Here is a 27,876-nt window from a genome sequence, read left to right as displayed (position 1 = left end):
GGGGGGGGGGGTCTGCCTGGGGAGCCTCAGCTTGGCCGTGATGCAGGTGAGAGTTGTGGGCCAGCCTCGGGCCATCCCAACTTCCCCTTGGTGTCTCCCGTGCAGGAATAGAACCCACTGGTAATATGGTGAAGAAACGGGCGGAGTTTACCGTGGAGACCATAAGTGCAGGCCAGGGGGAGGTCCTGGTATACGTGGAAGACCCTGCCGGGCACCGAGAGGAGGTAGGTGCCGACCCTCGCCCCATCCAACCTGTGGGCTCAGAACGGATGAGCCTGGAGGCCTCTGGGGGAGGTGGAAGGAATCTAGGCCTGGCAGCCGTCAGGGAGAAAGGCAGAAAGGAGCGAGGGGCGGGGAGAGAAGACTGGCAGTGCCGTGTCCCAGGCCGCTGCCTAACAAGCTGACCGAGGCCCCTTGCCCCCGTCACAGGCCAAAGTGATCGCCAACAATGACAAAAATCGAACCTTCTCCGTCTGGTACATCCCCGAGGTCACGGGGACGCACAAGGTGAGACCGCCTGAGCGCTGGGCCGCAGGCAGGGGAGGGAGAACAGGCGCCAGCTGAGTCTCGAGCCCTCGTCTCTCTCCGCCCCGCTTTGTCCAGGTCACAGTCCTCTTTGCAGGCCAGCATATTGCCAAGAGCCCCTTTGAGGTGTACGTGGACAAGTCCCAGGGAGACTCCAGCAAGGTCACAGCCCAAGGCCCTGGCCTGGAGCCCACCGGCAACATTGCCAACAAGACCACCTACTTTGAGATCTTCACTGCTGGTGAGGCCCACCCCCACAGACAGGATCCTGGAGAGACGTGGCAGCCGTGGCACTGGGACCCCTGGGCATTAATAACGGCCCCTCCGTGCCCCGTGTCCTGACGATGGGCGGATGGGAGCGCAGGCGGCAAAGCTTCCGAGGAAGCACGCGAGAGAGAGACCCGCTTTTCGGCCTCGTTCCAAATTGGGATCGTTATACCATGCCGTCCCCTCCGTGCCCGCCCGGGCCATTTCCCCCTCTCAGATTGGGGGTGGCAGAGCAGCCAGCAGAGGAGACTCAGGGGGGTCGGGGATCCTCTGCCTTTGCTTCCCTTCCAGGTGCCGGTGTTGGCGATGTGGAGGTGGTGATCCAGGATCCCACGGGGAAGAAGGGCATGGTAGACCAGCAGCTGGAGGACAAGGGCAACAGCACGTATCGTTGTAGCTACAAGCCCACCCTGGAGGGAACCTACACCATCTACGTCACCTTCGCCGGGGTCCCTATTCCTCGGAGCCCCTACACCGTCACTGTTGGGCAAGGTGAGTCCTCCGATGCACACTGCACTCCCCGCAAGGCCGACCACCTGTGCCCGGGGGACTGACTTGGCCACCACTGCTCTGGCTGCCCTCTTCTGTCCCTCAGCCCCTGGCCGCCCCGAGCCCGTAGGGGGTGGGGGTGGGCGCGAGCGCGAGGCCACTCTCCTTCTCCTCTTATTCCCGGCTGCCTTGGGGCCCGCCCTCTCTCCCTCTGCTCTTCTTCCATCCGTCGCCTCTCTGCGCTGTTCTTAGCAAGCTCGCTGTCCCTTCGTGGTTTGCTCCTCTCTCTTCTGTCTGTCTCTTCTTCACGCTTCCGTCTTCTCGGAAGACCTGCCTCCGGCTGCCTGGGAATCTCTGCTGAGCTCTGATCTCACCAAAGGGTGGACGGTACTTGAGCCCACTTCTTTTGGACACAGGGACGGAGGGAGTGGGCGGGAGAGGGGTGGTGCTGGAAGGAGCAGTGGGGTGCGGGAGGGAGGGTGGCCCTGGCATGGCCCCATAGCCTCCTAGCTCTGGTGGTACAGTAAGTGGCTTGGATGCCGGGCCCGGGGTGGGGCCCCGTGTGCCCCGAGCTCGGGCTACTCGGACCCAGGGTGTCCCTGTGGTTCCCCCAGCTCTCCGAGTAGTGAGATGGCCGTCACCCTTCTTTCCCCAGCCTGTAACCCCAGTGCCTGCCGGGCCGTGGGCCGAGGCTTGCAGCCCAAAGGTGTTCGCGTGAAAGAGACAGCCGACTTCAAGGTGTACACCAAGGGAGCGGGCAGTGGCGAGCTCAAGGTCGTGGTCAAGGGGCCCAGTAAGTCAAGGGGCCAACACTGGGGCGTGCGGGCTGTCTCGGCCCAGAACGTGGCCTCTAGGGACGGGCCCCAAGCGGGCCAAGGGGGGCTGGGAGGTGGACGGGCGGCCTGGGAAGCCAGGAGCTGATTGGCGCTGACCCTAACCAGATGAACCTGGCAGTACCACGTGGGCAGAGGAGTTTGCAAAGCTCCAGGGCCCGGGCAGTCTACGGGAAGCCTGAGGCTGAGGAATGGAATGTGGGCTCCCCCTACTTGAAGGGAGGGCTAGGGCTCACTTCCAAGTGTGCCAACTTCGTGGGGAGTCCTGAGGGGCTCAGGAAGAGCGTTGCTGCTACAGCCAAGGCAGGCACCCAGCTGGAGGAGAACCGCACCTTGGCCTCTTTGAGGGGCAGCAGGAGGAGCCAGGGATGTTTAGCTTGGAGAGGGCAAGATGAGGCAGGGAGGCGATCACTGAGAAGGTGACCACTGCCTTACGGCGGTTTGGAAAGGCTGGCACAGGCAAGACAGGCTCGTCATGTTTGGCCCCAAAAGGTGGCCACCCCCCCAAAATAGAGGGGAGTGACAGAGGCCAGTCAGGGTCGTTGGTTACCTTACAAAGCCGTCTCAAAGGGGGAGGGAGCCGTCCCTCGTAGGAAGAAGGCTTTGAGCCGAAGCTGCTGGGTCCCCGGGGGGCTGGGGGCAGGCCCGTTTGGGGTCTAGGACCTCGGGCCACCATGAAGCGATATGCAGTCTGTGCCTTGTGGCCAAGGGGGCACATTTGCTGCACTCGAGGCTGGGGAAACTCCCCGCCCCACCCCACCCCCACGCCCAGTGGACAGCTCCGAGGGCGGGGACTGGTTTATTGAGTCTGAGCCCTCAGCCTGGCCTTGAATGCCTCTAGAGGCCCCTTGGTCGATGACCCTCGGCTAAGCGTTGCAGGAGGGCCTGGGGAAACCGAAGCACCTCTTTGGCCCCACAGAGGAGCCTACGGTCATGGGGCAGACAAGTTGAGATGCCAACACAGATACCCACCTTGGGCCAGAGGGGTGTGGAATGATTTCCTTTCCCAGAGAAATTGGCATTTGGGTTGGGGCTAGTTAAAGGAGAGAGAACTGAGACAAAGCTGGTGGCGGGGTGGGGCTGGTGCTTTCTTTAGTCCTAGGGGGGGCGTATGTACAGACCTAGACCGGAGTGGAGGCAGGACTGGAAAAGGAGGCTGGCACCGATGGGGGCGCCCTTCAGTGGCGAGCAGTTTTGTAAAAACTCGTCGAGGCACTCATCCCGTGGACAGCCGGGAAGAAAGCAGCCTGGAACTCGCCCAGGCACCAGCCGGGGGCTCTTTGGGGTGGCCAACACAGATGGATGCTGGGAGGACTTGGGGGGGCCATGGCTCTTTTTCACCTACTTCTCTTCCCTCCCCCCCCCCACAGAGGGTGAAGAACGGGTGAAACAGAAGGATCTCGGTGATGGCGTCTATGGCTTCGAGTATTACCCCCCTGTCCCTGGCAACTATACGGTCACCATCACCTGGGGTGGTCAGAACATCTCCCGGAGGTGAGGAGGCTGGGGACGGGCCACCAATATCTGTCCCCCTGACCCGCAGGGCGTCTCACAGCCGCCATCTTCTTGGGCCCCAGCACAAGCCTGGGAGGTGTGTTCCCATTTGGTAGAGAGGCACAGTTCGGGAGTGGCAGCAGAGGGATTTTGTCCAGGGCCACGGAGCTAGCACGTGACTTGGCGATCAGTATACTCTGTCTCTCATACCCAAGCTCCTCCTACACCTGTCACCTCGCGCCCACGAAATGGCCAGTCTCCCTTCTCGTTTCGGGGGCAGAGGGAGGAATTCAGTGCTTTCCTCACCACCACTGTGTATGTGTGTCCTCTTGGTAGCCCCTTTGAAGTGAAGGTGGGCACAGAGTGCGGCAACCAGAAGGTTCGGGCCTGGGGCCCCGGCCTGGAGGGCGGTGTGGTTGGCAAGTCGGCCGACTTCGTGGTCGAGGCCATTGGGGACGACGTCGGCACCCTAGGTAGGTCGGAAGGCACCTTCGGGAAGGTTGGGCCTCTCCGGGGTTGCAGGTGAGGCCCCGTCATGGGATATCCCCCAGCCTAACGGAAAGCGGGACGGTGCCTGGGGTGGCGGGAGGCACGGCTTCCGAGGCCAGTTCACTTACTGTGTGTATGAGCCAGAGGAGGCCCCTTTGGATAGTGGCGATTCGGAAAGAGTCCCTGCCAGCTGTCTGTCAGGCAGTCCAGGTTCTCCGCCGGTTAGTCGTCCTACCACAAATCCCCAGGATTCTCCGTGGAGGGCCCATCCCAGGCGAAGATCGAGTGTGATGACCGGGGCGACGGCTCCTGCGACGTGCGCTACTGGCCCCAGGAGTCTGGGGAATATGCCGTCCACGTCCTCTGCAACAACGAGGACATCAAACTGAGCCCGTTTATGGCCGACATCAAGGCGGCACCCAAGGACTTCTACCCAGAAAAGGTGAGGCCCGGGGCCTGGGCCGGCCAGCCAGCTCCTCTTTATCCTGGCCCTCCCACTGATGGGCAGGGCCTCTGGCCTCTCGGCTGTTGGGCTCTTGCCTCACTCGTTGCCCTTCCCTGAAAACACGTGTGTGGCCTGATCCCTTTTTCCACATTTGCCTGGAACCCACTCTGGGGCCTAGGCGGAGCCTGGAGGCCAGGGGAGCCAGTGGCTGTGGGGCGAGTCCGAGTGGTGGCTGGGCTCAGTGGTCCCAGGCCGCCTGGGTCGCCTTTTTTGATCACGCCGCCCCTTTCCCTTCCCCCGAAGGAGTTCAGTGCTAGGGAACCCCACGTCGAGGCCAACAAGCATCTTGTGAAGTATGCAAAGGGCGGATCCCGAGTTAGGCCAGTGGAGAGGGGAGGGATTCCAGTGGGCACCCTCGCGGCTTCCCTGGAAAGCCTCACGTCACAGCTCTGCAGGCTGTAGCAGGGCTTCTCGGCATGCCCAGCTTGGAGTCCAGAGTGGTGGGGATCGACCGCTCCAGACTCTCGGCCCGGCCACGGTGGGGCTCCAGGTTCGATGTCTTTTGGACTCGCTTTAGGTGAAAGCTCGAGGCCCAGGGCTAGAGAAGACTGGCGTGGCCATCAACAAGCCAGCCGAGTTCACTGTGGATGCCAAGAATGGTGGCAAGGCCCCTCTCAAAGTCCAAGTGCAGGTGAGAGGGGGCTGGGTGGCACACGCCTAGCCCTGGAGCCCTGGAGGGAAACCGGCCGGGCTCAGCTGCCTCTCCTCCCCTGCAGGACAGCGAAGGCTCCCCCGTGGATGTCACCGTGAAAGACAATGGCAACAACACCTTCAGCTGCTCCTATGTCCCCAAGAAGGCAGTCAAGCACACGGCTGTGGTCTCCTGGGGAGGGGTGAACATCCCTAACAGCCCTTACCGGGTGAGCTTCCTTCCCCTCCACTTCTGCGCTGCCTGGGTGACAGAAGAAGGGACAGGCCCAGAAAGGTTGGCACGGAGTTGGCCACATTGCATCACAAGAGCCTTGAGCTGAGCTGGCGTCCCCTGTTATCACCATTTCCCAGAGGGGAAGCTGAGGCCCAGAAGAGCAGCCGTGATCCTCCGCTCTGTCTGCTGCCCAGCTCCTTATGTGGCCAGGCCGGGGTTGATTCCAGCTAAGCAGGATGCTTTTTTGGCCATATGCTCCTTCAGCGGCCCTCGGCAGCTCTTTTTCCCGTGAACCCTATCCTGTATTGGAATTCAATCCAGGGAACGCTAATTGGGCTCTTACTTTGTTCCAGGCCCTTAGCCTGCAGTAGGAAGGAGCAAAGAGCAGTCTTGACCCCCCCCCCACCTCCCGGGGCTAGGAGCAGGCTATGAGTTATAAGCAAATGAGCGAGAGCGAGAGCCAGCTTGGGGGTGGGAAGGACCAGCGAAGGGCCAGCAGAACACTGGCACTGTCCCAGGAAGGAGGGTGGCCTGAATGAAGACAGATGGGGTGCATTCAACACGCTGGGGTGGGTGGCCAGGGAGGAAATGCCTGTGCGCGCATGGAGGCAGGAGACAAGTGTCTCCTGCAGGCACGAGGCCACTTTGGCCGGGGTGGAGAGTGGGGGAGGGGGAATCCTGGAAAATCAAGCTCAAAAGGTAGGCCCAGGACACAGCGCGGAGGAGCCCCGGGATCGCCACCCTTGGCAAGCTGCTGGCTCAGCCTCCAGGAGGCGGCCAACGAGGAGGGTTTTTGACATGGGAAAAGAAGTGGTTTTGGCAGCAGGAGGAGGTGGGGGTGGGAGCTTGGAGAAGGGAGAGATGGAGGTAAAACAGCTGTTCTGTTGGGAAGCTTTCGCCATAGCTAGTGCAAGTGAGAGGTGATGCAGGCCCGAGCGAGGTGGTTCTTGGCCATCTTCCTTTGACTTCCTGCTCAGGTCCCCCTCCTCTAAAATGCCAGTTTTCTCCCCCCTTCCTCTGCCCATCTGCCTCTCTAGGTAAACGTGGGAGCAGGGAGCCATCCTAATAAGGTAAAAGTATACGGACCGGGAGTGGCCAAGACTGGTCTCAAGGCCCACGAGCCGACCTACTTCACCGTGGACTGTACCGAGGCCGGGCAGGGTAAGTGAGCCACAGGGCAGTGGTGGAGGCGAGCTTTGGGGGCTCAGGGCAGAGTAGATGGTCTTCTCCCACTCCTTAGATTTCCTCACCCATCATGAACCGGTCCGAGGGCTCCAAGGAAACGTCTTTAGAGGCCCCAGAGCAAGCCTGAAGGAAAAAGCCGGGCTTCCGCCTCGGGCGGGCCGGGGAAGGAGGCTGCTGGCCGGGGCCATTCTAAGCCTTTCCCTTGCCACGTTTAGGTGACGTCAGCATAGGCATCAAGTGTGCCCCAGGAGTGGTGGGGCCCGCTGAGGCGGACATCGATTTTGACATCATCCGGAACGACAACGACACCTTCACAGTCAAGTATACCCCTCGGGGGGCTGGCAGCTATACCATCATGGTCCTGTTTGCCAACCAGGTGAGGGCCACCTGCTGCTGCAGCCTCTTGGAGCTCGGCGGAGGATGGGGCCTCTTCCAAGACAGCTTCCTTGCTTGTTCTCTGCCTTCTCCCCCGGCTGTCCCCGTCCCGGGATGCATTTCTCCTTCCCTTTTTTCTTTTTTTTTCTTTTTTTTTTTAACCCTTAACTTTCTTTGAATTGGCTCCTAGGTGGAAGAGTGGTCAGGGTGGGCAATGGGGGTCAAGTGACTTGCCCAGGGTCACCCAGCTGGGAAGTGTCTGAGGCCGGATTTGAACCTAGGACCTCCCATCTCTAGGCCTAGCTCTCAATCCACTGAGCTACCCAGCTGCCCCCTCTCCTTCCCTTTTTTCTAACGCCGTAGCGTCTCTTCTCCTACCCCGCCTCAAGGCAGCCCCCCCCCCCCCCCCGGCAGCGCGCACATCACACACACCATCCTGCCCTGCCAGGAGGAGAAAGCAGGCGACTCTGCTCTCCAGAGCCCACTCTGTGCTCCTGAAACTCCATAGGACTGGCTGCTCTTCCAGCTTCTCTTTTCCAGAATCTGAGCCCTCGGGGCGGGGGAGGCAAAGGGCTGAGACCTCGGGGAGCTTCTTGCTGCCACTTGGCATCTCTTTTCCTTCCAGGCAACACCCACCAGCCCCATCCGAATCAAGGTCGACCCTGCCCACGATGCCAGCAAAGTAAAGGCTGAGGGCCCCGGGCTGAGCAGGAATGGTGAGTGGCCGCAGTTCCGGAAGGGAAGGGCCTGTCCCATCAGCCTCTGCCTTTGGCCCCCTGGGTAGCGGGTCTGCCGCTCTGTCCACCATCTTAACCCAGCAAAGGGATGGCGGAAGCAGAGGCTTTTGTAGGAAGGGATGGAGGGAGAGGGCAGCACCGAGGCAGGAGAGGGGACCACATCCCCGAGAGTCTCGTCCCTGGCAGCCCTGGCGATAGCATTGCTTCCCTCTCCAGGTGTGGAACTTGGCAAACCCACCCACTTTACCGTCAATGCCAAGCCAGCGGGCAAAGCCAAGCTGGACGTCCAGTTCACAGGCCCAGCCAAGGGGGATGCTGTTCAGGATGTGGATGTCATTGACCACCACGACAACACCTACACTGTCAAATATGTCCCCGTGCAGCAGGTAACCCCTGCTTCGGCCCCCCTCGACCTGCCGAAGCTCGTGGGATCTAGCACTGGGCCCGGCCCTAAGCAGTGGCCTTTGTTAGCATTTTCACATTTTCTTTGGGATTTCTGCCTGGCCAGAGTTCCCCAAACCCAAACGAGGAGGCCCGTGAGCACCCGGGCGCCATGCCAGGTGTGTGCCAGACCCTTTCTCGTGTAATGAGGAGACGGAGGTGGCGGCCTAATGAGCTGAAAGCCCCAGTGCTCTTCGAGGAGGGAGCCAGCTCCCTAAGCGCCTCCTCCTTCACTTTATCCAAGAGAAGGGAAATTAGTTGTCCAAGGTCACTGGAGCTAGAAGCAGTGAGCAGGCCTCTGGGGGAGCGGATTAGTCGTCCTCTTTCCCCCATGGAGCTTAGCAGACGGGAACCAAAGGGCTGAGTGTTGCTGCCTCCCTCCCCCCAATCCAGGGCAACATGGGTGTGAATGTGACCTACGGAGGGGACCACATCCCCAAGAGTCCCTTCTCTGTCGGGGTGGCCCAGACCTTGGACCTCAGCAAGATCAAGGTGTCCGGCTTAGCAGACAGTGAGTAACAGCGGCGGGATGGGTGGCCCTCCCAGGGACTCTGCGGGTGGTGTGCGGGCAGGGAGCCGCAGCTCCCGAGGCCCGTGCCGCCCACCCCTCACCTCCCCCCATCCCACTGTTCCCACAGAAGTGGAAGTCGGCAAAGACCAGGAGTTCACAGTCAAGGCAAAGGGCGCCGGGGGCCAGGGCAAGGTGGCCTCTAAGATCACAGGCCCCTCTGGCAAGGCGGTGCCCTGCAAGGTAGAGCCGGGCCTAAATGCGGACAACAGCGTGGTCAAGTTCATCCCCCGAGAGGAGGGCCCCTATGAGGTGGAGGTGACCTACGACAGCGTTCCTGTCCCCGGAAGCCCTTTCCCTGTGGAGGCCGTGCCCCCTACCAACCCCACCAAGGTACGCAGGGCTAGGCGCGGGCCTAGCCCCGAGGCTCCCGGGCTGACAGCCAGTGGCGCGTGTCCCCACCCCGCACACGCACACACTTCCCCTTCTCCGCTTTCTCCCCTGCAGGTGAAAGCCTTCGGACCCGGGCTGAAAGGCGGCAGCGCTGGCTCCCCGGCTCCCTTCACAATCGACACCAAGGGAGCGGGCATGGGCGGCCTTGGCCTGACCGTGGAGGGCCCGTGCGAGGCCAAGATAGAGTGTCTGGACAACGGGGATGGCACGTGCTCGGTGTCCTATCTGCCCACGGAGCCCGGCGACTACAACATCAACATCCTCTTTGCCGACACTCACATCCCAGGCTCGCCCTTCAAGGCCCACGTGGCCCCCTGCTTTGACCCGTCCAAGGTCAAATGCTCAGGCCCTGGGCTAGAGCGAGCCACGGCCGGGGAAGCGGGCCAGTTTCACGTGGACTGCTCGAGCGCTGGCAGCGCCGAGCTGACCATCGAGATCAGCTCTGATGCGGGCATGCAGGCAGAGGTTCACATCCAGGACAACGGGGACGGCACCTACACCATCACCTACATCCCTCTCTACCCCGGGGTTTACACCATCACCATCAAGTATGGTGGCCAGATGGTCCCCAACTTCCCCAGCAAACTCCTCGTCGAGCCAGCCGTTGACACCACTGGCGTCAAGTGCTACGGGCCCGGCGTGGAGGGCAAAGGTGAGCTCCGGCTTGATCTAGCTTCAGCCCCTGGGGCCCTGAGGGACGCCCGCCGTCCCGTCTTCATCTTGGGGAGCCTTCGGAATTGCAGGGCGGCTTGGCAAGGGGAAAGAGAGCTCTCATTTCATGGCACTACTTTCAAAGTCTCTCTTGCAAGGCCATTTCCCGTAGGGGCAGCCAGCCACTGGGGGGGGGGGGGCTCCAGGCGAGGAGAGGCATGCCAGCTTCCCCCCTTCAACGTGGACCCGTTCAGAATGGGGCCACCGTCCTCACGTTTCTTCACGCCCTCGCAGGGGTGTTCCGAGAGGCCACCACAGAGTTCAGCGTGGACGCTCGGGCCCTCACCAAGGCTGGAGGTCCCCACATCAAGACACGCGTGGCCAATCCCTCGGGCAACCTGACTGATGCCTACATCCAGGACAACGGAGACGGAACCTACAAAGTGGAATACACACCTTACGAAGAAGGTAGAGGGGAGGCCGTGGGTCTCTGGGAAAGGGCCCGAGGCGTCTCCGGGATCTAGCACTGCTTCCTTCTTCCCTCGCTTCAGGGCTCCACTCCGTAGATGTCACCTACGACGGCAGCCCCGTGCCCAGTAGCCCCTTCCGAGTGCCTGTGACCGAGGGCTGCGACCCATCCCGAGTGCGTGTTCATGGCCCGGGTATCCAGAGCGGCACCACCAACCAGCCCAACAAATTCACCGTGGAGACCAGGTACAGGGGCCAGCCCTGGCGTGCCTGGACGACCGGGGCTGTGGCTTTGGGCCCGGTGGACACCGTCTGCTTCCTTTGGTCTGCAGGGGTGCGGGCACGGGCGGCCTCGGTCTGGCCGTGGAAGGCCCATCAGAAGCCAAAATGTCCTGCATGGATAACAAGGATGGCAGCTGCTCCGTGGAGTATGTACCCTACGAGGCGGGCACCTATAACCTCAATGTGACCTACGGCGGCCACCAGGTGCCAGGTAATGGGCCTCGTCCTTGAAGCACGGGGGTTTGGAGGCCTGTGAGCAGCTCAGAAGGGCCCAGATCAGCTGGGCAGTCAGGACAGAGAAGGGCCACACGTGGCACACGTGGCAGAAAGAATGGAAAGGGCAAGAGAAGGGCTGGCCAGAGGCACAGTCGCTGTCGCCAAGTACTCAAAAGGCGGCTTTCAGGGCCAGAGCCCAAAGCATCAGTGGCTGGAGGCCGAGGCTGCCTCTCCCCGGAGGGCTTCCGCTGCGAGCCGCTGGGCTTGCTTGGGGAAGCGGGGGGGGGGGGGGGGGGAGCCGCCGGAGCATGGAGGCGAGTGGCCTGGGATCTGGCGCCTCGAGCTCCCCGTTCCGGGCCTCTCCTCACCGTGCCTTGGGTCCTCGGCATACCCCACAGGTAGTCCGTTCAAGGTTCCCGTGCATGACGTGACAGACTCCTCCAAGGTGAAGTGCTCCGGGACTGGGCTGAGCCCCGGTGTGGTCCGAGCCAACGTTCCTCAGTCCTTCCAGGTGGACACCAGCAAGGCGGGCGTGGCCCCACTCCACGTCAAGGTGCAGGGACCCAAGGGTAAGTGTGGGTCCCGGGTGGGGAGGGCTGGGGAAGGCCCGGGTGTGGCGCGCCAGGGGCTCCAAGGCATGGCCTCAGTAAGTGGCTGAGGGCTACGAGGAAGAAAGCAAGCGTTTCTCAAACTCCTACTGTGTGCCAGGCACTGTGCTGAGGATCCCAACAATCTTGAGAGCTAGGGGCTAACAGCATCCCCATTTTGCAGATGAGGAAACTGAGGCAAATGAGTGAAGTGACTAGAAAGTGTCTGAGACGGCATTTGAATTTAGGGTTTCCCGACTCCAGGCCCAGCACTCTATCCACCATCCGACCTGGCTACCTCAAAAATGCTGGGCGCCTGGCCTCAAACGCTTTCTAGCTGTGTGGCCCTGGGCAAGTCACTCAACCCCTCTAGCCTTTAAGGCCTTTTCTGCTTTGGAACCAATACTTAGTACTGACTCCAAGGCGGGAAGGTGGGCCCGTGGCCACTTCCATTCTCAAAGGATGGGCCCAGTTATGGTGGTGGAGAGAAGGGCTCGCGCTTCAGATGGGGGCGCCACAGACGGGCCTGAAGCTAGAAGGCGAGGTCAGGGGCGGGCCAGGCCGCGGGGAGGGCCCCGCAGGGCGTGCTGCAGGGGTACAGCAGACCAGACCCGGAGGCTTGGCTGCTGACGGAGGTGGCCGGTGCGGGCCGGGTGAGCTGTGGGGCCCGGCAGCCTCTGCTCCTGGTTGGCCCGGAAGTGATGCCGCTCGGAGTCTGGCTCATTTCTCTCCCGATCCCACAGGGATAGTTGAGCCCGTGGACGTGGTGGACAATGCCGACGGCACAAAGACAGTGAACTATGTGCCCAGCCGGGAAGGGCCCTACAGCATTTCCGTGCTCTATGGGGATGAGGAGGTTCCTCGAAGGTAGGTCCTCCCCGGGGAGAGGGAATGGGTGGCTCTTGGAGGTGGAGCCCGTTCGGAGAGAGAGCGAGCGCAAGCGGGAAAGCTTCTATGGGAAGCAGACCCTGGAGGGTGATGGGAAATGCCCGCCTCCTCATTCACTGGGACCCGATCGAGCCTGAGGCAAACGGGCACTGCCGGCAGAACCCGAGCGCCATTGGAGGGCTGCTGAGACTGGCGACTCTGTCCAGGTTTGCTCTTCCGGGAGATCACGCGCCCTCATGGGAGCTTCCTGTTTTGTTTAGTCCCTTCAAGGTCAAGGTTCTGCCCACCCATGATGCCAGCAAGGTGAAGGCCAGCGGCCCTGGGCTCAACACTACAGGCGTGCCCGCCAGCCTGCCCGTAGAATTCACCATCGACGCCAAGGATGCGGGCGAAGGCCTGCTGGCCGTCCAGATCACGGTGGGTTGGTTCGGTGGGCCCGGGGGAAGGGGAAGCTTGGCCCAGGGGGCCAGTTAACGTACTCGCTCACCCCACCCGGGGATTTCATCCAGCGCGTGGTAAGCCCTCGACACATTCCGGGTTGGCCTGGGCGCCAGGCTCACCTGGGCTGGGCTCGGAGAGCAGGGACGACGATGCACTCCTGCCCCCTGAGGCAGGGGAAGGCAGACCCATGCTGGCTCCTCGAGCAGCCACTAATACGGTGCTCGAGGCTGTGAGGAAAGCTTGTGGGCCCAAGACGACACGTGAAGGGCAGGCTGGGAGTTCCTTCTGTCTCCTCGTTCCCTCTTTCCTCTAAAGCGCTTTGGCTCTCAATGAAGTGCCCCAATTGCTGCCTTGGCTGGGACCATCATCTCCCAGAAGGCCTCAGCCAGCCTCTCGGGCTGCTCTGGCCGCTTTGGCCTGGGTTCAGAGCACAGGCCATCTGGGCCAAAAGCGGTAGGGCCCTCCCTTTGAAGCATCATGGCACCCTGGGTGCAAGCACAATTCTCAGAATGCATCTAGTGGCTCCAGGCCTGCAGTCAGGAGGCCCTGGGTTCAAATCTAGACTCAGATACTTCCTAGCTCTGTGACCCTGGGCAAGTCCCTTAACCCCACTTGCCTAACCCAATACCAAAACAGAGGGTAAAGGTTTTATTTTTTTAAAAAAATCCATTCTTGAGCCTTTGGGCCAAGAATCCCCAACTTGGAGTTGAGAAGACCTGGGGCCAAAATCTGGCTGTCATTTAACGCCCCCCAACGGAATTCAACCTCAGTTTCCTCATCTGTCAAATGAAGGATGCCGTGGCAGCCTCTAAGGTCCTTTTCGGTTCTGTGTTGAAGATTCCATGGCTCGGGTTCCAATCTTGGCTCGACTACTTTGTCCCTGTTGGCCCTCGGCTACCTCTCCAAGGCAGCCTCAGTTTCCCTGTCCTCGATTCGGAGGGGTGGGGCCAGATGAGCCAGAATCCCAGCTCCTGCTCTCCGATCCCCTGAAATGGGAGTTTGGGGAGTGGCGTCCTGTGGGTGGGTGGACAGCCTGGGGCGCGCCCCCTCACCTCCATCCCGCCTCTGCTCCCTCGGCGGCAGGATCCCGAAGGGAAGCCCAAGAAGACGACAATCCAGGACAACCAAGATGGCACCTACACCGTGTCCTATGTCCCCGACATGACGGGCAGATACACAATCCTCATCAAGTACGGGGGCGACGAGATCCCCTTGTCCCCATACCGTGTCCGGGCCCTGCCCACGGGGGATGCCAGCAAGTGCACGGTGACAGGTGAGGGCGCTGGCAGGGGAGGGGCCTCGTGGCCCCGGGGGGTTGGCGGGCCCCCTGCCCCCAAGCCGAGGTCGGGTCAGCAGCCCCGCAGACACTCGCTTTCTTACGGACACCCCTCGTTTCACTGCTGCTCACCGCCCCCCAGTTGTCTGTGTGTGCGTGCGTGCGAGTATGTGCGTGCGTGTGGGTGTGCAGGTGGCATTGGCACCCCGTGTGACCTGGTTTTCTCACTTGACCTTTCTCCTTGCTCTCTGCCCTTTCACCTCAGTGTCAATCGGAGGTCACGGGCTAGGTAAGCTGCTTGCTGGTGCATACCCCCAGGCCGCCCCTGTCCGGAGGGGCGGCTTCCTCTCCTGCTTGTCCCAGCTCCCCTCAAACCGTTCACAGCTGCAGCCACTCTGCAGGGGTAGGCTCTGGGTTCGGGGGGAAGCTCTCGGAGCCCTAGCTGAGCAAGCTGCTTCCCTTTCAAGTCTCGGGGTTCTCTAGGGAGCCAGCAGCTGTGAGCTGTTTGGGTCGGGGGCATCCACAGGGACCGTCTCCGCCAGGGAGGCTCGGGGTCTGGGGATCTCGGCACGAACGCTGCCCCCTTTCCCAGGGAAGCTGGGCCTGGCACCCAGCTCTCTGCCCGTCTCGCCTCGCCCGTCCCTCCCTCTCTTCCTCCCTAGCTGCCTCGCCCTCCCCGAGGCCTCCAATCCAGAGGGCCGAGCCCCCGGCTCCTTCCCCTTCCCAGCCTTGGCCAGATCCGCAGACTCCCATTCCCACCTCCGAGGGGCGCCTTGGCCCCCCCCCGGGTGTGCATGGCAGGGAAGGGGGGGTGTCGCTGGGGTGGCTCTACCCGCCGGCACGGCAGGAGCCCAGGCTCTGCGTTCTTCCTGCCCCACTAACCCCTGCTCCTTGAAGCCCAAGCAGTGACGTTGGGTCCTAAGAATCTGGGGAGAACAGAGGGGGAAGCCACGGCAGGCTCCCAACCCTGGCCGGGGGGTCTGAGTGCTAGACCAGGGAGCCCATGTGCTGGAGGACGGGATCCTTGAAGGCGGCGGCTGCCCACGCAGCCACCATCTCCCCTTCATCCTCGGGGTTCCAGGCTTGGCGGATCAGCATGGGCGCTTCATGTGTGTTTTCCCTGAACCGAAGGCCTTGACATGGGGGAGGTGGCACAGAAAGGCCAGGCCGCCAAGGGGGCCTCCGGGGCTGAGGGCACCCCGTGTGGGGAATGCTGAGAGACCTGAGCAGGGAGGAGGACAGCCCTCGTAGGCCAGGCACGCCCCCAGCCCAGCAAGCGCCACTCAGTGCCCAGCTGCCTGCTCACCAGAGGGTTGGGCAGGCCCCCGGCAGAGGCGAGCGAGGTCGAGCGAGCCCGTCGGTGGCCCTCTCCTTGATCCTGGTCGTTCTCTGGCTTTCCACAAAGGGGCCTGGCGTGCCATCTTACCTCCCCGGAGGTCCCTCGGACCCCCTCTGCTCCCCCACGTGGTCACCCAGCTGCTCTCGGTCCCGTTTAGCAATTGGGGGGCCCGGTTGGCACAGAGGCCATGCGGGTCCAGGCCCTTCTGCCGAACAGGGGGACGAGCCCTGGGGGGCCCCCGGCACTCGGTCCTCTGCTCTCAAACGTCACTGCCAGGCCCTTGCCCTGTAGGCTACCACTGCTGCTTCGCCCTTCTCTTGGTGCGCGTTATTCCCCCACCCCCTTGACCATCCCTGCTGCCGCTGCTGCCGCCGCGCTAACCCCGCTGAGCCTCACCAGCCTCACCGACCTCCCCGCACCCCTTAATGCGCTCCGTGCACTCACGCTTTGCCCGGGCCCTGCCTAGTTCCCCTGCCCCGCTCCATGCCTGGCTGTGCTGGCACCTCCCACGGGGTGAGCATTCTCAGTCGTCAGGAAGCTCGGAACGTCCCTCGGAACCTCCGTGTCCCCCATGCTGCTGCCGGGGCGAGGGTTTCTCTCCAGTTCCTTCTGCGAACCCCGGGAGGAGGGGGAAGGCAGCCGTGTCGTCAGGGCACGTGCCCGGTTTAAGCGGAGAGGGGCTGCCACCACACGCTCCGGGCACTCCAGTGTCCCCCCAAACCTTTGGAGGCCTCCCTGCTCCAAGCGAGAGGGGCAGCTCTTCCCAGGCCTCCCAACACCACACAGAAAGGAGCTATTTTCCTGCCCACTGAGAAACTCCTCCCCCTGTCCCCTTGGGACAGATGGGGTTCCCTTGGCTGTGCTTGGGGAGTTATGGGGGGTGCTGCAGGAACAGCCAAGGCCCCAGCTCACTGTGTCGCCCCTGCCCCCACCCCAGGCTCCGGAATCGGCCCCACCATCCAGATCGGCGAGGAGACGGTGATCACGGTGGACGCCAAAGCGGCCGGCAAAGGCAAAGTGACGTGCACGGTGTGCACCCCCGACGGCACCGAGGTGGACGTGGACGTGGTGGAAAACGAAGACGGGACCTTCGACATCTTCTACACAGCCCCCCAGCCGGGCAAATATATCATCTGCGTCCGCTTCGGGGGCGAGCACATTCCCAATAGCCCCTTCCAGGTCATGGTGAGTCCGGCCGAAGGGCACACATTGCACGTCGGGGGCTGGGAGGCCTCTGTCTACCCTGGCCCCACCCCCACCACCGCTCCTGCCTCAGGGGCTGCTTCCTGCTCCCCATGGCTTTGGGCAAGGCCCTTCCTCGACTTGGGCATCACATCCCTAATCTTGGAGTGACGGGATGCCTCGGTTCTCTACCTGAACCAGACACACATAGAAGGAGGGAGAGCGAGAGAGTGTGCGTGTGTCTGTCTCTGGCTCCACGTCCATCTCTCCATCCCAAAGTTCAGGGCCGTGGCTAGGGCCCTTTTCACGTGACATACCCAGGAAGCACGAGCGGGCTCCGAGCTGGCGAGCCTGGGCCATGGCCTCCTGTGACCTCTTATTACTGGGCCAGGAATCGTGGCCAGCCAATCGCTTTGGACAGCCACCTTCCAGGTTTCTGGGTGCCTGCCGACTGGGGCGCTGCCTCCTGTGCTGTGCCCCCCCCCCGCCCAGTTGAACTGGTCGAGTGTGGGGAGGCCCTGTGCATCAGTGGGCCATCTCTCGAGCCCAGGTCCATGTAACAGAGGGAGTCTTAGGTGCCTCCAACTGGTCTTCCTTTCTCCCACCAGGCCTTGGATGGAGACCAGCCCACCACCCAGCAGATGCGCACCCAGCAGCTGTCTGCCCCATACTCGTATGCACCGGGTGTCCAGCAGCCTTGGGTACGAGTCCTTTTGCTCTCCTTCAAGTCAGAACGGGAGCTGCTCTTGGCCCAAGACCCTTACGCACGTGGGCTTTGTTGGCCTTTCCCCCCCAAGTGGAACAGGCCACAGGACGGTGGAAAGGAAGGACCCGGCATGCTTCTTTCTGCATCCCAAGAGCCACCTCCAGGGGACCCTCCATTTTGTCTTTTAAAAAGCCCTCACCTTGGCTCCAAGGCAGAAGAGCGGGAAGGGCTAGGCAAAGGGCTGTGAAGTGACTTGGCCAGGGTCACCCAGCCAGGAAGCGTCTGAGGGCAGATTTGAAGCCAGGACCTCCTGGCTCTCTATCCGCTGAGCCGCTAGCTGCCCCAGCCCCGAGGGTCATAAGGAGCCGGAGACCCAAACAGAAATGGGCTTTAGCCTCCCAAAGCTTACGGTGTGCCGAGCCAGACCTCTGGGCTCTCGAGGGCGCGTGGTGGCTTACCAGATGGCTCTGTGGGCCTCGCTGGAGCAGGTGGCTGAGGCCTAGAGCAAGAAGCATCCTAATTTAGGGGGGAGGAGGGAGAGGGTCCTGTGGGCTCCGATCCCACTCCATCCCTCACCTTCCCCAGCCCTGGGTCTCTCGTGGCTGCTCCCTCGAACTCAGAGCATCTCCATCGTTATTTTCACCTCGCAGGCAGCAGAACGGCCCCTGGTCGGGGTGAACGGGCTCGACGTTGCAGGCCTGAGGCCTTTCGACCTGGTCATCCCCTTTACCATCAAGAAGGGTGAGATCACAGGTGAGGCCCGAACTGAGGGGGGGGTGCTGGAGCCTGGCTTGGGGCCTTCCCACTCGAGCGGTGCCTGAGGCCTCTTGTCCCTGCAGGAGAGGTCCGCATGCCGTCGGGCCAGGTGGCGAAGCCTTCCATCACAGACAACAAGGATGGCACCGTGACTGTGCGCTACGCCCCTACGGAGGCCGGCCTCCATGAGATGGACATCCGCTACGACAGCATGCACATCCCAGGTGACCTCGGGCAAGCCCGGCCGAGAAGCCTTTTACCACTTGGGCAGCGGCAAAAGCAGCTCGGTGCCTCCCCCCAGTTGGCGAAAGCCTCGCTGAGTCCCTAACTGTCCCCACAGGAAGCCCGTTGCAGTTTTACGTGGACTACGTCAACAGCGGCCACGTCACTGCTTACGGCCCAGGCCTCACTCACGGACTGGTCAATAAACCGGCCATCTTCACCGTCAACACCAAGGACGCAGGGGAAGGTGAGGAGGGCTGGCGGCGGGAGGGCACTCGGGGACGCTGCGCCTCTGGCACACAGCTGGGCCGTCTTGCTGCTGAAGTCCCAGGTTCCTACCAAAAGAGGCAGCTGAGGGCCTGTGAGGACGCGTGCCGACGTTGCCCAGCAGGCTAGTGGGTCTGTCTGCGAGGCAACGAACGGCCTTTACCGGGCCCAGAGCCCGAGTCGCCCCTTCTTCTGCCTTCAGCCTTCGAGCCGCTCAGACCACACGTGGCTAAGGATGGCAAGGGTGGCTGCCGAATTAGCGGCCAAGTGCGCGCCCGTCTGGTCCTCTTCCCCACCTAGTCCCCCTTTGGGGCTCGGTTCTCCTGTCCAGGCAGAACCTCCACCTTAACTCCCTTTGGGGCCTTCTCTCCTGGCTCTCCCCAACACGCCCCGCTTCCCATTCCACGTGTGTCGGCCTCTCCATCGTGGTTCATTTCGGGAAGGGCCCTCTCCCTTGACCCCGAGCCATCTCCATCTGTCCCATCTCCCTGGTGAAGTCTTGGCCCCCCTCCTCTCCTGGAGGCGGTGACCCTCTTTCTGTGCAGTCTCCCTTGAAGGGCTCCGATTTCCCAGGGGACCCCTTGCCCCCTTCCCTTATAAGGAAGAGGCAAAAGGAGGGGGACAAACTGGCCTTAACACCTGCTGTTCCACCGGGGCCGAGCCCTCTTTGGGGCCTGGGGCTCTTCGTCCCAGCGGCACCCCTGTGGTCCTTCGCAGACTGATTAGGCAGCAGTTCCCCAGTGGACGGGCTTCCTCTTGGTTTCTGCCCCTGAGATCTAAGGGGGTGTGGCCGCTTCAGGCCCTCCCCGCGGAATTCCCAGTGGCTTTCCCAGCCGAGCACACACACCTTTGGGGCTCAAAAGGCGGTCTTTGTGCCTGGGAGCGGCCCTTGGTGCGCTTCTTCTGAGAGCGCTTTGTGAACGTTGGTTAGCTCGCAGATCCCAGCCCCTTGGCAGAGATGCTTGGTGGCCCAGAGGCTGGCCCCAGGCCCCCATCTTCCTCTCGCCCTGGTCCTCTCTGTTGTGTTTGGCCAAAGCTTTTCAATTGCGTGGAATCCCGGCGCCATCTTTTATTTGATTTCCTCGCCATCCTCGCCTTTGCTTGTTGCCTTTTCTCGCCGTTTTTCATGGAGAGGTAGTGTAGCCTGGTGGATAGAGAGCTGACTGTGCAACTGGACCACCTGGGATTGAACTCAGGTGCATACGGCCTCCGCGAAGCCTCTCAGCGCTCTTGGCAGCTCTCTGAGGCTCTCAGTGGCAGAGGAGGAGGCCGAAGCCTACTTTAGGAGAAGGGGGTCTCCTCGGTGAAGAAGCTCCTCCCTTCACTGATGACATACACACCCTTCTCTGGCCACAGGTCGCGATTGGCGTGTGGTGTGTGGTGTGAGGTGAAAGTCTGCCCGGGGAGCCACTTTCCGGCCTCCCCAGGGACTCTTAGCACCCAGAGGACTCCCCCCTTGGGTCACAGGGCTTGTCTCTTGAAATCGCCGCAGCATGGTAGAGACGCCAGTGGGCCCCGGGCCCCCCTTCCTCGTTCCCTGCCCCCTCGTTAGAGCGGAAGCTCCCCAAGGGAGGGACTCTGCTTCGCTTTATCTTTGGGGGAAAGGGTTTTCGTTGTGCCTTTGTATCCCGGCGCTGAGCTCTGGGCGACAGACAGACAGACAGACACACACACACACACACACACACACACAGGTTTGTTGCACCGGAGTGAGCCTTCAGGGCTCCGCCCAGCCAGCGTGGCACAGGGCACCTCCCCCCTCCTCCCCGGGCTCATGCTACGTCTTCTCTAGGGGGACTGTCCTTGGCCATCGAGGGCCCTTCCAAGGCCGACATCAGCTGTACGGACAACCAGGATGGCACCTGCACCGTCTCCTACCTCCCCGTGCTCCCAGGGGACTACAGCATCCTGGTCAAGTATAACGACAAGCACATCCCTGGCAGCCCCTTCACAGCCAAGATCACAGGTGCGGGCCGTGGGGCTCAGGGAGAGAAGAGGCCCACTTGAGGCCGTCTCTTGTTGGGAAGGAGGGGGGAGGGTCCAGGGAAAGGAATCGAAGGTTGTGGATCCTGCGGGCGCGAGCCTCCCCCTCCCGATGCAGATGAGTAGTAAAATGTGGGCTTCCAAGTCGGGCACGTGTCCCCTCGGTGTCCAGTAAAGGAGCCTCCGTTTTCCCATCTCTCTTCCCCACAGGTGACGATTCCATGCGCATGTCTCACCTCAAGGTGGGCTCTGCCGCGGACATTCCCCTCAACATCACTGAGACGGACATCAGCCAGCTCACGGCAACCGTCATACCCCCATCGGGCCGAGAGGAGCCCTGCCTGCTCAAGAGACTGCGCAATGGCCACGTCGGTTAGGAAGCTCTCGTTTCCTCTCCCATAATCCCAGGAAAACTGAGGGGACGGGCATAGCCGAGTGTAAGGAAGCACTCGCTGGCGCGTTCAGGAAGGGCTTGGCGAACCCCCTGATGGGGATGGAATGCCCCCGGCTCTATGTCTGTTGGCTCCAGACCCCTGTGGGTCTATTGAAGAGCAGGGAGTGAAAGAATCTGGGTCTGAAGAGAGCCCGATGGGCAGGCCCAGAGCGTGAGGCTAAATCAGCTGGGCTGAAATGGCAGGGGGGGGGCAGGAAAGAGGCCCCCGGGGCACCGAGGCACAAGCAGGCCAACGAGTAGAGCCCCGAAAGGCTGAGCTCGTCAGGCTCTCTTCTCCATATCCCAGGCATCTCGTTCGTGCCCAAGGAGATCGGGGAACACCTCGTGAACGTCAAGAAGCAGGGACAGCACGTTCCCAACAGCCCCATCACAGTGATGATCAGCCAGTCCGAGATCGGCGACGCGAGCCGTGTGCGTGTCTCCGGCCAAGGCCTCCACGAGGGCCGCACCTTTGAGCCGGCCGAGTTCATCATTGACACCCGCGACGCAGGTGACCCCCTGGACTAGGAGGCTGGGGAAGGGAGCCCTGAGGAGTCCTTGTTGGGGGGTGGAGAACCAGGCCTGCCAGGTGGCCTAGACCTTGTCGTTGTCTGGGCCAGGCTACGGTGGGCTCAGCCTGTCCATCGAGGGCCCCAGCAAGGTGGACATCAATACCGAGGACTTGGAAGATGGCACCTGTAAGGTCACCTACTGCCCCACAGAGCCCGGAAACTATATCATCAACATCAAGTTTGCCGACCAGCATGTCCCAGGTGAGCAGCGGGTCCCCAGGGAGGTGCGTAGGCCCGAGCCGGGCCTACATCTGGCCTCAGACACTTCCTGGCTGGGCGGCCTTGGCCAAGTCACTCCACTCCCCATCACTCAGCCCTTCCCGCTCTTCTGCCTCGGAACCGACACACAGTACGGATTCTAAGAGAGAAGGGAAAGGTTTGACACGAGCAGCAGAGCAGCCAAGGGAGCAGGCCAAGCGGCTCCCCTTTTGGTGCCCCTCTTATGCCCAGCGCGGCCTTTCCCCCTGCCGCTGGCTACAGTGGTTCGGAGCGGCCGACGAGCCGGGCAGAGTAGACTGGCACGCAGGGTGTAGCGCTTAGGAGCCAAGATGGATATGTGACTTGGGCGAATTGTGCCTCCTGCAGGCAGCCCCTTCTCCGTCAAAGTGACTGGCGAGGGCCGAGTAAAAGAAAGCATCACCCGGCGACGAAGAGCCCCCTCAGTCGCCAATGTGGGCAGTCACTGTGACCTCAGCCTGAAAATCCCTGGTAGGTACCCACGAGGTGGCCCGGGCAGTCTCGGCCCTCTCCGTGATCCCCAGGCCAGGGAAACCCGAAAGAGGCCTTGCTGGGATGGCACCATACGCAGCCTCTTCTTTCTACCCTCCCCGCTTTCCCTCTGGGCCAGGCGTCGGGAGGGCAGCCGGCCGAGGGGGAGAGGGAACCCCGGGGGTAGAGAAGGGGCCGGGACCCAGCCTGGGCTCTAGGCCACTTTCTTCCCTTGCCCACCGTCTGTCTCTGTCTGTCTCCACCGTCTCTTCTCCCCCCAGAAATCAGTGTCCGAGATATGACGGCCCAGGTAACCAGCCCTTCGGGCAAGCCCCACGAGGCTGAGATCCTGGAGGGCGAGAACAACACCTACTGTATCCGTTTTGTACCTACTGAGATGGGTGTGCACACGGTCATTGTCAAGTACAAAGGGCAACACGTGCCTGGCAGCCCCTTCCAATTTACAGTGGGGCCCCTGGGAGAAGGGGGTGCCCACAAGGTCCGTGCTGGTGGGCCTGGCCTAGAGAGGGCAGAAGCTGGAGTGCCAGGTAGGCCATACCCCGCTCGAGTCAGGGTGGCAGTCTGGGGCTCCTTCCTCCGTGTGGGCTCTTGGCCATCCCCAGGTTGAGAGGAGGATTCAGATGTGAGAGGGAGAAGGAAGGCTCGAGTCGGGGACCTTCGGACCCCCAAGAGGCCTGTAGCGGGACGGAGAGAGGGACGTCACGTAGGCCTAGGACGAAGATCATTAGCCTGGCAGGGGGTCCTAGAGGTACCCCGGGGCAGCCCCCATTCTGCGGCGGCTTTCCGGGCCGGCCCCGTGGGCCCAGGTCGATCATTTCCCCGGTGACTGCCTCGAGGACCCACTGAGACGGGGCGTAGAAAGCACAGGGGAACCCTCAAACACTGCTTTGGAAACATCCTCTCCTATGGGTCCAGGCCGTCCCATGTGGCAACTCCTCTGACGGCCTGGGCGTGGCAAAGGCAGGATTTGCCCCCTGCCTCTCGCCTACTGTCCATTGGTGCCACTCTAGAAAGTGAGCGGGTGCTGGCCCCGAGCCGAGCTAGAGCTTGGCACCTGCTGGCAGGAGCTGTGGCCCCTCGCCCCCGCACATTCATGGGCTTTCCCCTCCCCCCTCCCCCCTGCAGCGGAATTCAGCATCTGGACAAGGGAAGCTGGCGCTGGGGGCCTGTCCATCGCTGTCGAAGGTCCCAGCAAGGCTGAGATCTCCTTCGAGGACCGCAAGGATGGCTCCTGTGGCGTCTCCTATGTGGTCCAAGAGCCCGGTAGGTGGGGGGTGGGAGGGCAGGCTGCACCACACCACGGCAGACGGTAGGCCACGGCGGGCCGCGACTCGTGTAGAGAGAGCTTGGTGGGGGCCCATTTCGCTGTCGGACAGACCCCTGGCCGGCGCTTGAGCGGCCGGCGAGTCACACTCCCCGTCTTGGCCGCCATGCTCTTCGGTGGCTGGGGACCCTGAGGAGAGAGAAGTGGCTCCTGCCTTTGGGGAGCGCAGAGACATGGCCCCTGTCCTTGGGGGAGCCCCCCGCTCTGAGGGGGGAGATGTGGCCCCCACTCTTGGGGAACCCCCAACCCGAAGGGGGAGAAAAGAAGCCCCACATGTGAAGGGGTGACAAGGCCCCCTCTTGGCTCCGGGGAACCCCCATCTGAAGGGGGAGACAAAGCCCCCCGGTTCTGGGGAGCCCCCACATCTGAAGAGGGAAACAGTTCTTCCCCCCGTTCTGGGCTGCCCCACATTTCAATGGGGAGACAGAAACTTGGCTAGAGACGGCAGCCAGGTGAAGGGCTCGGTGCCCACGGAGTGCCACGTAGCCCTCTCAGCTGTCCATTTGCTTGGGCCGCGTCGCGGGCCCGTGTCCTTGACGAGCTGACCTCCGCTCGCGAGATGTGGGGGGAGCAAACAAGTAGGGTCGCCCTGGCACCTAGGCCGTGTTTCTGGAGGGGCTGCCGCCAGCCTGGCCAGAGCTGGCTCTGACAGCTGCTTAGGGCCTGGGCCGGGGTGGGGGGAGGGGGGGAGCCCAGCGCGGGGCCCCCCAGAAGAGGGAGAGGACCGGGCCGCTGGGAAGGCTCCTCCCTGACGCCCTCTTATTTTTCCTGCCCAGGCGACTACGAGGTCTCGGTGAAGTTCAACGACGACCACATCCCCGACAGCCCCTTTGTGGTGCCCGTGGCTTCCCCGTCTGGCGATGCCCGGCGCCTTACTGTTTCTAGCCTTCAGGTGAGGCACTGAGAGAAACCATCCCCCAGCAGGGCCCAGCCCCCCTGGGCAGGACATGGGCAGTGCCAGGCCGGACCCTGCCATAGGAGAGAGCTGGGGACCTTAGGGCAAAGCCTTGGAACCTGGAGCCTGGGCCCAGAGAGAGAAGGATAGTGGGGAAAAGATGCAGGAGGCCCTGGTCTGGCCATGCCTGCCCCTGCCCAGGGCTGGCACCAGCCCCTGCCCACCACTGGGGGTTTTTCTCGTGTCTCAAATCTAAAGGCTTTTAACAGATCTTGGTGCCTTTTGCGTGCCAGGGCTGAGGTTTAAAGAGGGAGAGCCCGGCAAGGCTGCGTGGTGGTACTGAGCGTCTCATTCCCTCCCCTCCCCCCGGCCCTGTGGCATGAGGGTGGGTGGCGAGAATGTGGCACGTGTGGCTGTGGCTTCTGCTGCCTCTCCCAGGGCCTCTTGCTCTCCCTCTTTAAACTGAACTTGCTGCCAAGGAAGTTGGGTAAGTTGGACCAAGCCTTGGGGCCACTCTCTGCCCACTCGTGGCTCTCTTGCTTCCCTTCCCTTCCCTTCCCTGACAGAGGGGGCAGGGCACTCCTCGGTGCATCCCCTCCCCATGACCCGCTCGCTCCCCCGAGGGTCTCTAACCACTGTGCTGTGATTCTAGGAGTCAGGTTTAAAGATCAACCAGCCAGCCTCTTTTGCAGTCAGCCTGAATGGGGCCACAGGGGTCATTGACGCCAAGGTCCATAGCCCCTCTGGGGCCCTGGAGGAGTGCTATGTCACAGAGATCGACCAAGGTGAGGCCAGGTTGTGCTGCCAGCTCCCTGTTGGCACTCAGTGGGGCAGGGGAAGGCAGGAGTTCACTCGTACGGCAAGCCGGGCGGCCCGAGCGCCTGTGCCAGAGGGGAGTCCTCTCAGGACCCCTACCATAGGGCCGGTGATGGGCGGCGACGACTGACCGTGGGCACCGTTTTCTAGCTCCCTCCCGTGTTGGGGCCTCCGGGGGCACTGCTAGGTTGTCCCACCATCTCCCCGAGGCTCAGGCCGAGGTCAAGAGAAGGGGAGTCGCCCAAGTCATTGATAATGCTGCTCTGGCACCCGGTGCCATCTGAAGGCAGAGTTGGTGCGACTCCTCCCCAAAGGCCAAGGCTGCTCCCAGTCTGACACCGCTGCCACCACTGCTGCTGAGGGTCAGTGAGGCATTACTGTGGCAGGGACGAGGAGGCCCACGTCCCCGCCAGTGAATACAGGTTCACGTGGTTCCAGGCAAGTGTGGCAGTGCAGGAGGAGCCCAGCAGCTGGGCCCCACGGGGCACCTGGAGACCAGGCTTTAGCCCTGAGGATGCCGTTGGGGGAGGGAGCCGGGCAAGGGCAATGGGCCAGTTCTCCCAGCCATGTGGGAGGGGAGTCCAGGGGGCAGGGGCTGCCGTTCTCTCACCTGCCTCTCCCCATCAGATAAGTACGCCGTGCGCTTCATCCCCCGGGAGAACGGTATCTACCTGATCGATGTCAAGTTCAACGGCTCCCACATTCCTGGCAGCCCCTTCAAGATCCGAGTGGGAGAGCCTGGCCAAGGCGGGGATCCGGGCATGGTGTCTGCCTATGGGGCAGGCCTCGAAGGCGGCCTCACAGGTAGGTCAGGAGGGAGGGGGGCCTCTCATCTCTGTGACGGTAGCTACGGGGGAGAGCCGAGCCCCGTCTTTTGAGCCTGTGCTGGCGAGTTGTCCCCAGCGACTCGTCTCGAGGTTCCTCCAGCCCATCTGGGAGGAATATCACACTTGTCCCAGTTCACCGGGCCTCGGGCCCGATGGAATGCGTCCGTGTTTGGCAAGAATCAGCGGGAAGAGTTAACACGGCCAGAAAGCATGGCTGAGGATGCTTAACAAGCAGCCCAGCTGAGCAGGCTCATGAGGAACAGCTTGGGAATGTGGGCCCAAGCAGTGGCAAGGGCCAGGGGCCTCTGCCCTCACAGTGGTGGAGGCCCAGAAAGGAGAAGGTGCCAAGAGGCCAACAGTCTAGCAAGGAGAGCTGGCCCAAGATGGCCTGGCACTAGAGGGAGAGCTCGTGACAGCAGCGACTGAGGCCAGATAGCCGTTTGGCTCAGAAGACCCTATAAAGGCCCTTGGTGGGAAGGTGCAGGCTGGGCCATTTTGGCTCTAAATCCCTGTGGCCCCTCGACAGGCAGACTTCCTTCCCTCCCGTGGCTTTCTTGGTAGCTAACCACGAGATGGCTCCTGCTTTCAGGCCCAAATAGCAACAGACAAGAGAGCTAGCCTAGGGCACCTAGCAGGCTCGCCTTTCATAAGAACACTAGGAGCTGGATGTATCATGCCCACAGTGGGGCGATGGGGCAGAACCCCCAGCCCCAAGTTCTCTAGAGGCCAAGCCTTCCGTGCTCTGCTCCCCGTATCATTCTGCCTCCCTCCCCAGAAGTTAGCTTCTGTCACCGCATGTTTATCTGGACCACGGGCAGAAGTCTCCATTCTTCCTCCAGACCTTTCCCCAGAAGGTGTCTTCTCTGGGAAGCTGCTTCTGGCTTTGGAGAGCCTGATCTGCACCTGGCTTGTTCTGGCTCCCCTCCAGCACGTGAACACATCTCCAGAGCTCCTAGACATGTCATTGCTTTTTCTCCCTCTGGCTTCAAGCCTGTGACATCATTGACCAGGCCATCCCAGGCACACCCAGTGCTCAAAAACAAAGCTCTTTTGCTGCTTTCTATGAACCCCCTGCCTGCCTCCCTGCCCCCCACAAGCCTCTCCTCTTGGTCACAAAACTCAGCAGAAGCACCAAGGCCCTCTGAAAGGCAGTGATACCACCTGCCCTACCCACAGGCCTCTTCTCCTTCCTCAGTATTGACTCTGAGGCACAAGCGGGGAGGCCTTGGTTCTGGGGATTACTCAACTTTTCCCTTCCCCTCCTCAGACTCCGTTCTTCTTCCTCTCCCCAACACCAGGAAGCCCAGCTGAGTTCATCGTCAACACCAGCAATGCTGGGGCTGGCGCCCTGTCTGTCACCATCGATGGCCCTTCCAAGGTGAAAATGGATTGTCAGGAGTGCTCTGAGGGCTACCGGGTAACCTACACACCCATGGCACCCGGCAGTTACCTCATCTCCATCAAGTATGGCGGCCCCTACCACATCGTGGGCAGCCCTTTCAAGGCCAAGGTCACAGGTGTGGTCTCTAATTTGCACCCCCTTCCTCTGGGATTCTCTCTCCTTTTTCCTAGCCTTCTCACACTCTGTCTGCCCTGTAGGTCCTCGGCTGGTCAGCAGTCACAGCCTCCACGAGACTTCATCGGTATTTGTTGATTCCGTAACCAAAGGGGAGGCTCCCCTCCAGTCCCGAGCCCTGCCTAAGCTCCACTCAGATGCCAGCAAGGTAGTGGCCAAGGGCTTGGGGCTCAGCAAGGCCTTCGTGGGCCAGAAAAATTCTTTCACTGTGGACTGCAGCAAAGCAGGTAGGCGCTGGGGGCCTTGCAGGACTGCTGGGGCGGGGGGGGGGGGG

At 62.0% G+C, this 27,876-nt stretch overlaps 1 protein-coding gene across 1 annotated transcript in view; it reads left to right on the top strand.

The window, feature by feature from the left end:
* The first annotated feature begins 110 nt into the window (after positions 1–110).
* The window catches only part of LOC123253573 (filamin-A), a 30,018-nt gene continuing 2,252 nt past the window's right edge, over positions 111–27,876 (top strand). Inside the window, exons 1-42 of the mRNA XM_044682743.1 lie at positions 111–224; positions 430–507; positions 604–766; positions 1,084–1,284; positions 1,937–2,074; positions 3,485–3,608; positions 3,945–4,081; positions 4,346–4,539; positions 5,120–5,233; positions 5,319–5,462; positions 6,505–6,628; positions 6,868–7,028; positions 7,653–7,743; positions 7,981–8,150; positions 8,599–8,716; positions 8,844–9,106; positions 9,221–9,818; positions 10,112–10,285; positions 10,369–10,531; positions 10,618–10,778; positions 11,182–11,352; positions 12,114–12,237; positions 12,519–12,675; positions 13,783–13,972; positions 14,241–14,264; positions 16,252–16,499; positions 17,105–17,197; positions 17,853–17,955; positions 18,042–18,182; positions 18,299–18,427; positions 20,240–20,413; positions 20,641–20,802; positions 21,171–21,374; positions 21,484–21,636; positions 22,021–22,143; positions 22,425–22,691; positions 23,290–23,427; positions 24,265–24,380; positions 25,036–25,168; positions 25,827–26,003; positions 27,325–27,543; positions 27,626–27,829. Coding sequence (XP_044538678.1) covers positions 126–224; positions 430–507; positions 604–766; positions 1,084–1,284; positions 1,937–2,074; positions 3,485–3,608; positions 3,945–4,081; positions 4,346–4,539; positions 5,120–5,233; positions 5,319–5,462; positions 6,505–6,628; positions 6,868–7,028; positions 7,653–7,743; positions 7,981–8,150; positions 8,599–8,716; positions 8,844–9,106; positions 9,221–9,818; positions 10,112–10,285; positions 10,369–10,531; positions 10,618–10,778; positions 11,182–11,352; positions 12,114–12,237; positions 12,519–12,675; positions 13,783–13,972; positions 14,241–14,264; positions 16,252–16,499; positions 17,105–17,197; positions 17,853–17,955; positions 18,042–18,182; positions 18,299–18,427; positions 20,240–20,413; positions 20,641–20,802; positions 21,171–21,374; positions 21,484–21,636; positions 22,021–22,143; positions 22,425–22,691; positions 23,290–23,427; positions 24,265–24,380; positions 25,036–25,168; positions 25,827–26,003; positions 27,325–27,543; positions 27,626–27,829 — 6,865 coding nt within the window. The 5' untranslated portion in view covers positions 111–125. The remainder of the gene's footprint in view (positions 225–429; positions 508–603; positions 767–1,083; positions 1,285–1,936; positions 2,075–3,484; positions 3,609–3,944; positions 4,082–4,345; positions 4,540–5,119; positions 5,234–5,318; positions 5,463–6,504; positions 6,629–6,867; positions 7,029–7,652; positions 7,744–7,980; positions 8,151–8,598; positions 8,717–8,843; positions 9,107–9,220; positions 9,819–10,111; positions 10,286–10,368; positions 10,532–10,617; positions 10,779–11,181; positions 11,353–12,113; positions 12,238–12,518; positions 12,676–13,782; positions 13,973–14,240; positions 14,265–16,251; positions 16,500–17,104; positions 17,198–17,852; positions 17,956–18,041; positions 18,183–18,298; positions 18,428–20,239; positions 20,414–20,640; positions 20,803–21,170; positions 21,375–21,483; positions 21,637–22,020; positions 22,144–22,424; positions 22,692–23,289; positions 23,428–24,264; positions 24,381–25,035; positions 25,169–25,826; positions 26,004–27,324; positions 27,544–27,625; positions 27,830–27,876) is intronic.

The sequence above is a fragment of the Gracilinanus agilis genome, chromosome X, assembly GCF_016433145.1.
Source record: "Gracilinanus agilis isolate LMUSP501 chromosome X, AgileGrace, whole genome shotgun sequence".
Classification (NCBI taxonomy): domain Eukaryota; kingdom Metazoa; phylum Chordata; class Mammalia; order Didelphimorphia; family Didelphidae; genus Gracilinanus; species Gracilinanus agilis.
The sequence above is the reverse complement of the archived record's forward strand: the minus strand, read 5'-3'. Positions and strand labels throughout refer to the sequence as shown.